The 12,058-nt window shown below is 36.6% G+C and overlaps 1 protein-coding gene across 4 annotated transcripts in view; it reads right to left on the bottom strand.

Moving 5' to 3' along the window:
• The window catches only part of LOC103597149 (chromosome unknown open reading frame, human C18orf54), a 39,585-nt gene that overhangs the window by 11,914 nt on the left and 15,613 nt on the right, over positions 1-12,058 (bottom strand). For 3 of the 4 annotated variants that reach the window (XM_008580946.1, XM_008580949.1, XM_008580947.1), the window contains 2 exons: positions 10,506-10,576; positions 799-1,996 (listed from right to left, as the gene is read on the bottom strand). In XM_008580946.1, the coding sequence (XP_008579168.1) occupies positions 1,924-1,996; positions 10,506-10,576 (144 nt within the window). In that variant the 3' untranslated portion in view covers positions 799-1,923. Of the gene's footprint in view, positions 1-798; positions 1,997-10,505; positions 10,577-12,058 lie in introns of those variants that run through there. The other variant, XM_008580948.1, reaches the window with a different exon arrangement.

Here is a 12,058-nt window from a genome sequence, read left to right as displayed (position 1 = left end):
TCTTAACTGACTCCCCTATACATTTCTTTTTAAAAGGCTGAAATCAATCATTTTGAAAAAATTAATTCTTCTTTTAGGTAAAAGACTAAACCTTTCCATATTTAACACAAAAGGAAAAATTAATGCTCCTCTGGTAAGTAGAAATCAAGTTTCTTAAAATATTACTTACAACAAAATTTTAGAACACAATTATCGTTTTTAGTACTGGAGATAGGTTCTTGCAAATGGGAACACTAACTAAATGAGTGCTGTTCAGAGTCATTACAGCATAATCTCTTTGAACATGCTTTCCAGACAGTGTATATTATGTATGATCAACATATAACTAATATGCAATTAGAAGCTATTGCCTGATGTCTTTATCTTCTCTGCCTTCTTTAGAATTTGTCTAATAGTGGATTTTGCTAGGCCTGGAACATGTCCCGCTTGGATCCACCTGATGTTTGCCTACTTAAAATCTGCATTTTTTTTAGTCAGATGTACTTCAATCTTCAAAGTAACTCCTTGTTTGGCTATACAAGCTATTTTCTCTGAAGCAGACCATAATCTGAAAATAGAATGTCAGTGGCAAAAAGATCGCCACAGAGTGAACAAAACAAACCTATTGGCAAGTGCCTCTCAAATACCCACAGCATATGATGATGATAAACCCACTGGCCAAGAAAGAAAAAGAAAAAACAGGGTTCACTTGATAGTGTTTGACATGTCAGTGCCTTAATAACTTGGAAAAAGAAAATTCTTTGACTCACCCATGCTTAGGAATTACTATTTGACAGAAAATCCACATAAAAAAGATGCTACCATTTGGATAGTGTTAATTTATAGTATTTGTATATACACACAGATGTTCTTGAATTTCATCGTTTTTTTATTATGCTGTATTAGTTATGTTTTATGACTTGATTTTTAGTTTTGTTTGTAAAGATTCTTCCTGCTTATTAGAAATATTAATAATAATACTTGCTTGGTAGAAATTACAAAATTACAGAGCTCTGTTCAGTTTCATCCAGAGACAAACTTTGAAGACTACAGATTGCTTTAAAGAAAGTTCAACTCTTAACAAAATAGCTTTAAAATACAGAGTTGCTCTCTGATTATCCATATTCATCTTCTTTAGGTTTAGTTATCAAATTTCATAAAGCAATTGGCCACAGAGTCACAATTTTCAGTAGCTTGAGCTAACACCAAAACTAAAATCTAAGAAATAATCTTTTATCAAAATACTAACTTCTCAAATATCTCCCCCGCAAAATGTTTTGTAAACTGTCAAGTATTATCAAGATTATCTTAAACAGAATCAAACATTAACTAAATGAGGAGGTTCTCTTGGATGTCACAAAATAAAAACACTTCTGCATCACCCACTATTAAATCGATGCCATTTGAAAATACAAAATATCTTTAATATTTCATTTATGAAAACTTAAAAGCAACAGACTTCCATATGGATAAGAAGATACATCATAACAATTTTGATGTTCCTTTCAGCTACTTAATAATAAGTGCTAACTGTGTCAAAAAAAGTCTATTTAACTTAAGAGACTTTAGACAGAAATGAGGCATTCTTAATGATACAGAACCAGACAACAAAATAATGAGGATGCTGAAGAGGGTAAGTCCAGGCAAGCTTTAAAAACGGAAATCATCCATCTTTGAAAATTAGACATTTGCAGGCCTGAGGACCAAAGTAAGACTTTACTGTGGATCTTTCCAGTTCGCATTCTAGCATTTTGGCATAAAATGAGGATAGGTCATGAAACCTATGGATATTTTCAAGTTCAGTTTTTTAGAAATATGTAATACTTGAACTAATCACAGAATAATGTATGGCTTATAATTACATTGTCAGTTTAAGTAATAGAAAAAAAATACATGTTTGTTTTGTGGTGACTATTTATTTTGGTGACAGTTTTATTTTCCTCTTCATATTTTCGGTGACTGTTTCCCACTGGTATCATCGACCAGGTCTCTCAGGCGAGATAAATGGTGCAAAGCCCTTCATTAAAAAGTATAAAACACATTATAAACCAATATTAAGGACTGAATAGCCAATGCAGACAGCAAGAAATGGTGATTACATTGTTTATTAACTTCAAAATTAATGAGAAATAAATATATAGAATAATATAAATATAAAACTTTGAAAATTGTTCCTTATAAAACCTTGAGATCTGAATAAATGAAGGTTAAAATAATTTAAAGTTCTGTGAACATTTACTTAAAAAATTATATTTTTGACATTCAATTTTTTTAAACTTAATCTGCCAAGTAGCTTAATAAGAAACAATAATAGGTATCATTTATATCACACTTGTGAACATTTACTTAAAAAATTATATTTTTGACATTCAATTTTTTTAAACTTAATCTGCCAACTAGCTTAATAAGAAACAATAATAGGTATCATTTATATCACACTGTACAAAACTTTATTTCACGTAATTTTCACCACAGTTCTGCAAAATGATACTTTTATTTTGGTATGCTGTGTACATCATTTAAGAAATAAAGTACATAATTCATTTTTAACATTTATACCACTCCAGATAGCTAAAATTTTTTTTAAAAAAATTTTTTAAAGCATTTAAGAATCAGTTACATTTCTAAGGAAAACTCATTTTTACTGAGTATGGAGGAAACCAATGACTTCTACAATAAGACTGAATAATGTGGAATTATTCCAATATCCTGAATTTTTCTCTAAAATAAAGCCAAGATTATATATCAAGTTTCAGTGGAGAAAATTCAATCATTCCTCAAACAAACCAAGAAGACAGAGTCCCTTAACTTTCCGGGCTTCCTCTAAAAATATTCTTTCAGTTTTTCTCTCCTCTATCTTTCAGCTCCTTAAAGACCTCTCAGAAAATGTTAATCAGTCACATTCTTTGATCTCAGTGGAGAAAATTCAATCATTCCTCAAACAAACCAAGAAGACAGAGTCCCTTAACTTTCCAGGCTTCCTCTAAAAATATTCTTTCAGTTTTTCTCTCCTCTATCTTTCAGCTCCTTAAAGACCTCTCAGAAAATGTTAATCAGTCACATTCTTTGATAAATGAGAGAGATACTAAGAAAAACAGAGAGACAACAATCAGGATGCACAGTAATCTCTAATGTTAGTAATTTCCATTTCTATGGTGAGTTGAAAGATAGTGACCAGAACACCCTATTCTACAGTCTCTAACATGTAGTAGAGGCTCAATAAATGTATGTTAAATAAAATACATCTTCCACTTTACCAGGACAAGGAGATGGGAGGAAACTAGTAGTGTTAATTATTGCATTTCTATCTATTTCCCTGTACTCTGCATTTCTTGGACACTTTTACTCAACTGTAATGAGAGAAGACTCAGGATTCTTTCACCTTTTTTGGCAACTTTAGTTAATTCTTGAGATTCTCACCTTCATTAACTAAATGACAATAACTCACCCAAGGTTACTAAGCAATTAAGAGATAAAATAACTAAAATTTTTTAAAGACTCCATCATTTCTACATCCTATAGTAATATCTCTCTACCTGAAGAATTATTTTCCTCCTAAAGACACACATTAATGAGAAAAAAGATAACTTATAAATATACTTGGGACTTATTTCCCTTTTTTTTCAGGCTGGTTATTTATCTGTGATTCAAAAGAAGGAAAAAGGCAAGTGAACAGAGTCCTACCTTATTTGTTACAACCCCAAGAGAAGGGGTTGTAAACCTGAGAGCCACAGATCCCTTGGATTTAGAAGGTCTGTGAAATTAGATGGGGGAGAGGGGGGTCATCTTTATTTTCACCAAATGCTATCTGTAAGTGAGCATTTCCTTCCATTATGAATACAAGCAACAGAACAATATCTGTGACCTTGTACCCCATAGAATTCACAGATATTTTTACACCACATTGTAGTCACTGCAGGTATCTCGAATATCTTTTATATTCATCACTACTTCGAAATTACAATAGTGACTAGCAGTTATAATACTACAAGAGTTATTAAACCCACTGCTGGAACATATGTTATCTAAACCTGTCTACAAAAGTCCATGTGATATAACCGGCCAACTATTAGACAACTGTACACCCAGCTGTTCATCCACCAAATAATGAGGTCTCCCTAGTGACCCAGAGGTCAATGCTTTCCAAGAGTCCATTTCTCTAACTTTTGACCATGTAGAAGGAGGTAAGTAAAAGACAACTCCATGGGTTAATGTTTTTATTCAAGCTATACAAAAAGCTTCCCTCCATACTAAGTTTTTACAAAATGAATTTTAACTTACCTGTATTTTAAATGTATTGTCCTATTTTAAATGTGTTAATAAACACATATTACCATATCAAAAATTTGTTTTAATATCATGGCTATAATTCAGTATAATTGATTTCCTTTCTATGCCTGTGTAGGTTATTTTATGCCTCTACAAAACAATGGCCAGGAGAAGGGATGGGAGAGAACAGGAGGAAAGGGGAGGAGAGGTACATGTTATGATGGGAAGGAACAGAAAAGCTAAGCAGAAATGTGAAATTTTTAGTCCCCTTACCCTGGCTACACAGTCAGCTGCTGGTTCCTTCCTTTACTTGGCCTCTATCTGCCTGCTGAGACTAAGACAACTCAATCTACGTAAAGATCAGAAAGTGATTGCTATTTCACAGGCATGTGTAAGAAGTAGTGTAGAATAAAATGATGGAAGGAAATTATTTTTTATTTTCTTCTCTAAAAAAGTAAAAAAAGTAAAAAAAAAAGTAGGCTAATGGAGTAAACAGCAATTTAAGGGTGATGGTTACAACACTGAGTAGTCATTCACCTTAAAAACTGAAGTAAAAGAAACTCATTTCTTATAATAATGTATCAACTGATGAGCATTAAGTAAATACAAATCAATCTACAGAAACTCAGTAACAGAATAATTACATGAAGGCAGTTTATCTATATTTTCATTTACTTACAGATATCTTGCCTTTGGTCTCCTCTTAGTACTAACCACTAACTTTCTCTTAAATACTTTCTACTGGCCTATATTCAGCAAGAACTGAATGAAAGGCTTTTCAGAACTGCCCACCATTCCCTAAATCTAAGCAAAGTATGAGTACATTAGCATAAAAAAATACCTTTCCTTTAAGATCATGTTTTGCAAGTCTGAGAGGCAATTCTGTCTATCTCTAGTATGGAATGAAGAACAGAAAATCTAACAGGAAAAGTGAAGTAGGAAACTGGACAACTTTCTGGCTATCATTAAGTTTGGTCTTCAAAGCATGACCCTTAGTAATGAGAATTACAAAACCTTATACATTCATTTCCAAATTATATATAAAACAACAAATTCCAAAGCCAAATACAAATGACTTTTGAATGACTGATGACTTTGCAGCACTCTGCTATTGCTCACCTTTAGAGTATCTGAGCAATGCTTACTGCTCATTCTTTACCTCCTGCCTGTGCAGAGTAGCTGGTTGTCTACGTGACATAATAAATGATTTAGGAAAGCCCCTTGCTCAAAAACTACAATTCTTTCATTTGCTTAAAGATGACAAATGTCTTATGGAAGTTTCATTTAATACATTTTCACTGAATTCCTAATATATGAATGTATAAGAAAAAGCTAAGTATTATAGGGATACAAAACTATTACAATTTAGATTCCAACCAAAGAGAAATCCTTCTGGAAAAAATAATATTTTAAGCTGCTGTCAACCACTTATACTTCACTTCCAATGAGTCTTCCTAGGGAGCAGACATTTCTAATAGGAGAACATAAGAGAACTGAGTGTCTGAGGGAGTAAACAGAACCCAAACTAAGAGCTTACAGTTCCCTAGTTAATGAAAGATATCTTAAAACTAGCTAGCCATCCAAATCGCTTAAAAAAAACAACTGTTATTTGAGGAATGGGAAGACACTGAGATAGGAGGTGCTCAATTTCCCTGGGTTAGGATTTTTGGACACTCTCCTGAGTCTCAAACCACTCCCTTAGGATTCAAGCCCCTCCTCTAAGTCCTGAGTTACTGTTGCTTGTTGCATCTATTTTTTGGCACCAACACTGGGAGATTGAGACCACAAGAGGCAGACTTACATAATTCCAGTGGCCAAGCATACTCAGTAGAAAAGAGTTTATCCTTGAATGAACTTCCACTGGAGGCACTAGAGAGCACCAAATATATTTTAAATAATTTTCAGTGTATATGTTGGAATTTGACCAATGAGCATGCTCCACAGAGAACAACAGAGCATGCATAAAGCTAGGTTACATAACCAGTTACATAACTGGGAAACACTCCCTTAATTAAATATTCACTAGATAGCATGAATATGTACAGAACAGCCAACTACAAAGGTAGAATCCAGAAAGAAGGCAGGGCTGCTGCTCACTCTCAAGCCAGCCTGCACTTTGTGAAGTGTGTATTTCTTTCTCTTTGCATTAAACCTGTTTTTGCTTTCTACTCTTGAATTCTTTCCTGTGGCGGAGTCAAGAACCTGTTAGAGCCCCACAAGTCCCGCCCGACACCCAGCACAATCAGCCTGGCAGCTGCTCCCTACAACCTAGGCCTCTTGTCCTCTGATGAGCATCTGGGGTAGCGGGCCTTCGGTACGGGTCAAGGCCACCCACTAGGCAGACATAATCTGCCTATGAGGCTGACCCACCCCAGCAGACAGCCAGAACCTCTAGAGCCTCTTTACTTAGATCTGGCACGTAGTGGGACCTAGTAAAGGTGAAAGGAAAGGAAGCAGGGGTGGTGTGGGCCTGACACTCAAGTGTGCCCTAAATATTTGGTCATTGTTGGATATCAGGACATTCACTCAAGCTTGGAAGTACGGGGCACTCTGACATGTTGCCTCTGGAGTAATAAAGGGACTCACCACCAATGGAGATGGAGGAATGGCAACCGGTGCTTTGCAGGGGTAGACTTAGAGATCTCTTAGAGTTACTGCAGAAGCTATGACTATGGAGGGTGAGAACTCGGAGAGGCGCACAGAAGGCCAGGAGAGTGACCCACAGGACCTTCGAAGAACTTGGTCCCTGGAAAGAGGGTCTGCAGCATTAAGGTCAAGGTGTGGGAACACGGAGGCCCTGGTGACTGGCAGTGAACACCCACTGCCAACCCTGGAGAAATTCCTTTTGAAGAACAAGAAAGAGATGCCTATTCACGAGAGGGCTGGAACTAGCATTCACCTGGGGCCTGGTGTGCACCAGGCACTGAGCTGAGTCGAGCACTTAGATCTCCTGTGGTACCTCCCACTGGGTGAACCCAACAGAAAGCCCAAAAGCAACTGAGCCCAGATGATGCTGTCCTTCAAGATCAGCCTCTGGTGGTAAGCATGCACACCCGCAGCCAGCCCAGCGACAACCACCAAACTGCTGCAGGAAGCGCCCCAGGGCTCTCTCAAACCAGGGTGGTGGGGGACTGAGGGCCTCGGCCATGGCCCCCTGACATGCAGCCAGCCCAGCAATGACCACTGAGCAACCACAGGAAGTGCCCCAGGCTCTCCTGAGCCAGGGAGGTGAGGGGCCGAGGACCTCGGCCATGCCCCCCCAAAACCACTGAGCTGCTGCAGGAAGCACCCTGGGCCTTCCTGAACCAGGGCAGTGGGGGACTGAGGGCCTCAGCCACACACCCCCGACACCCACAACCAGCCCAGTGGCAACCACCAAGCCGCCACAGGAAGCACCCCAGGCTCCCCCAAGCTGGGGCAGTGGGGAGCCAAAGACCTCAGCTATGCCCCCTAGCATGTGCAGCCAGCCCAGCAGCAACCAAGCCAAGGCAGGAAGCACCCAGGCTCTTCTGAGCTTGGTGGTGGGTGGGGCCGAGGGCTGTGGCCATGCGCCCCCCCCTCCCCCCGACACGCACAGCCAACCCAACGATGACCACCGAGCCACCACAGGAAGCACCCCGGGCTCTCCTGAGCTGGGACGGTGGGAGGCCAAGAGCCTCAGCTGCACCACCCCAACATGTGCAACCAGCCCAGTGACAACCACCAAGCCACATCAAGCAGGGCCCTGAGTTCTCGAGCTGGGGTGGTGGGAGACAAGGGCTTTTGCCACACCCCACTGACATTTGCACCCAGCCCAGCAATTACCAAGCCACTGCTGAAAGCTCCCTGGTCTCCCCTGTGGGAATGAGGGGGGTGCCAAAGGCCTCAATCCCGCCCCTCCTCCTTCCTCCTTCTTCCATCACATTTCCTTCCCCTTTCCTCTCTCTCCCTCCCTCCCAACTGCTCCGCAACAACATCCTAGAATATAAAAAAGTAAAATTAATAAAATTAAAAAGTAATTAAAAAAAAAAAAAAAAAAGTAAAAGAAAGATCCTGGTAGAAGACAGAGTTGAGGTCCAGCATCCAACCTCCCCAGACTCCTCCAGTACCAATGTAACAGTGTTTTCTCCTTAGAAAAGGTCATTAAAGCAAAGTACAACCTGTAACTTTTGAAGAAGCTATTCTATTTATTTTAAAATATGAAAAGATGGCAATATACCTAACCAGAACATTTTGCAGCCTATAAAGAATTCAGACCTAATAAGTTTTCAACTGTCCTTAAAAAGGTTAATCTACAGACTGAAAAAAATGTACTAATATGCTTTTGTAAGTCTAAACTTATTTACAAAAATACAAATGCCTTGCTGATATTATTGTTGAAATGTAAAGTAAAAGACTAATTAAGGGGCCAGCCCAGTGGCGCACTGCTACAGTGCGCTGCTTGGGAGCACGGTGGCGCTCCCGCCGAGGGTTCGGATCCCACGTACAGACCGGCCGCTCACTGGCTGAGCGAGGTGCGGGCGCAACACCGAGGGTTGCGATCCCGTTGCCGGTCCCGGTCCGGTACGGGCGCGACACTGAAGGTTGCGATCCGTTGCCGGTCACAAAAAAAGACAAAAAAAAAAAAAAAGACTAATTAAGATTGGTCCAGCTAATCCAACAGAATGAACAACTAAAAGCCATCTAACAAAACATGAATATTGCTCTCCCTAAAAATGAAATTCATTACTTAGGCAAGACCACTTATTGTTTATGGTAGAAATAAAATTACTATTATTTTTTAAAATTCTAGCAAATGATAAAAGCACCTATGGATCAATATCAATTTTTGTGGTGATTTAATTAGTTGTAGCCCAATGTTCATTTTCAAGAAAAATATCTTCTAGGGTACGTACTTTAACTCAGAAAACACATTTAGGTCTGCAACACAAGTTGAATACCAATGCATTTAAGAGCAATGGGAAGCCTGAGGTCATCCACCTTAAATTTTAAAGCATAATGAGGTCTTTATCCTAGATGATCAACTGAAGCCCTGCACACAGTTTCAGCAATTGTCACTAATGAGCAATTCAGCATTGTCACTAATGAGAAGAGTGTTAGAAACACAGGCTTTCAAACCAGATTGCCTAGTTTGAGTCCTGCTGCTACCTCTTACTAGCAGTGTAACACTGAGAAAGTTACTTTACTACTTTATGCCTATTCCCTGTTATTTTATGAAGATAATAATAGCACTTATATCATAGGGTTATGAAGATTACATGAATTATATTCAATAGCACTTAGAATACTGATACTTGGTATATTCAATAAATATTAGTTAATAATTATCATTATTCATTTAATTCTTGTAGGTATGAACACTATACCCACATACTATGGCAAGCTACAAAGAGGCATTTTTCCTACCCTAAAGATTATAAATTAAGTAGAGAAAAAAAGATATCATCATACATCACATATTTTCAACTATGACAACTATATATATGTATATATATTTATGATAGTCATAAGTTTATACATCTAGTGTTTTACTTTTCCACCACTTCCTTAGATAACAGAATCCTAAGCAAATTCTGAAAGTACAAATGGTAGAGAATATTTGTTTAGCTCACTTCTAGTGAAGTAAAATAGTATTACTAGAGTAAAAATTTTTATCTTAGTATTTCCTAAGCTCAGTATTCCAATCTTCTGGCGCACTTTGTATTCACACAACCATACCCATAAATAAATACTCCTCTTCTGCCAATATCATGACTATAGGAAAGACTTGTATTCTCCACTTTTTTTACTGAACACAATGTAAATAAGAAAATTAGACCTATCATTATACACAGGACATTTTAACTACTTTAGGTTTTTGTGGAGCTGTGTTACATAATGATGCATTTATGATTATTATATTTATTCCAGAGGGAATATATAAAAACACATTTCATAACAAATTGTTACAGAATATGCACATCAATATTGACTATCTCAAATTGTTGCTGTTTCTCAGAAATGAAAAGAGAATCTCTGAGCCATTCACATCCATTTTATTTTAGATATCTAAGGGTATTTCATTAGCTCCTTAGAAAATTTAAAACAGGAAATAGCACAGGTGTAAGAGAAAACAATACAATGTTTTTCTTAAAGATTAAACGATGTACTCCCCAAGTTTAAATATGCTTAGCATATCTACTCTTGGAACTACTTAATTCTACCCTGTAACTTTCTGATCTCAGTCAAAGAAATGGCTAAATAGATTTGTATCATCTATGTTAGTAAAGAATACTTACTTTTGAAGTGACCTAGTAATAGGAATCATACTTTCCTTCAACTGTAATTCAGAGAAATCACCTTCTGAAACCTATTATTAAAAACACCAAATATAACAAAATATTGAAAATGTTATATAATTATAAAATTAAATGCTATTTACATGATTATGAACATAAAAAAATATTTTCTGCATTTCTAAAGAATTCTAGCAAATAATTTTCAAAAGAACATTATTTTTATTTTCCCTTTATTCTAAAAATATTACAACTACTACTTAGAGTTACCTATCAATTATCCTAAAGTATGTTTCTAAATGTATGTCCATTAAAAATAAATCTTGGCTTGAAATTATGACTTTATTGAAAAAAGTTATGCCTCAATGTTTAAAAGGGGAGGGAAAAGAAGGATAGATATGATTATTAGAATGTAAGGAGAAAAATTAAGAAATACAACTCAAATGAGCATGCTGTGGTAGTTCTCAAGAGCTAATCCACTCATCTGTAATGAAAACTGAATTTCATAAAGCTCTAACAATAAGAAAATAAACAAAGACAGTAAGAGCTATTATTTACCAAGTGCCAAGCACCATACTGAGTACTATTATCTGTCTCATTTCATCTTCTCAACAACCTCATTTTGCAGAAAAGGAAACTGATAAGCAAAATAGGCCAGGCACAGAAAGAAAAATACCACATCTCACTTATATGTGAAATCTAAAAAGTCTAACTCACAGAAGCAGAGTGGAATGGTGTTTAACAAGAACTGGGGCAAAGCAGGGTTGGAAGGCAGGGGAGATGTTGGTCAAAGGATACAAAATTTCAGTTAGACAGTAGGAGAGATCTGTTTAAGAGATGTGTTGTACAACATGTTCACTGTAGTTAATAACAATATACTTGAAATCCACTAAGATAGATTTTAAGTGTTCTCACCACAAAAAATAACTATGTGAGGTAATCCATGTCAATTAGCTCGATTTAGCCATTTCACAATGTTTGCATATTTCAAAATATCATGTTGTACATCAAAAAATATACACAATTCTTAAAAAACAAATTAATAAATTTTTAAAAAGAAAGCAAAACAAACTAAAGACGTTAAGTGATTTATACAAATGTTGCACTTGCTAGTAAGAAGTGGAATTCACAGACTTGAAAGAATATAAATTCTAGGCTCTTAAACACTATACTTTTGTGAAGAAAATCTATCTTTTATAAAATAGCAGCCCTAAGTAGAAACAGATTTTCAAATTCCTAGAAAACACACAAATTAAAAAAACACGGTCCTAAAATAAAACTTTACATAACTATATTCACAACAAGAACATATGGTAACAAAATTAAATTTCAGATGACAAAGGTGTGTGGAGCAGTCAAATGTTGAAAAGGTGTTTTATGCCTCCCCAAATATAACTACAAGAAGCTAGGCCATACTGATTAATTTTGTAGGGCATTAAAAACAATTCTTACAACCCTTTCATACTATAGTTGTAACCTCATTAAATCTAAATAAGATGTTGGATTTATAAACCAAATAGAATAACCTGTTCAGAGATAAACAACTAAAAAGGATA

Source organism: Galeopterus variegatus, unplaced genomic scaffold (assembly GCF_000696425.1).
Source record: "Galeopterus variegatus unplaced genomic scaffold, G_variegatus-3.0.2 Scaffold2217, whole genome shotgun sequence".
Lineage (NCBI taxonomy): Eukaryota > Metazoa > Chordata > Mammalia > Dermoptera > Cynocephalidae > Galeopterus > Galeopterus variegatus.
The sequence above is the reverse complement of the archived record's forward strand: the minus strand, read 5'-3'. Positions and strand labels throughout refer to the sequence as shown.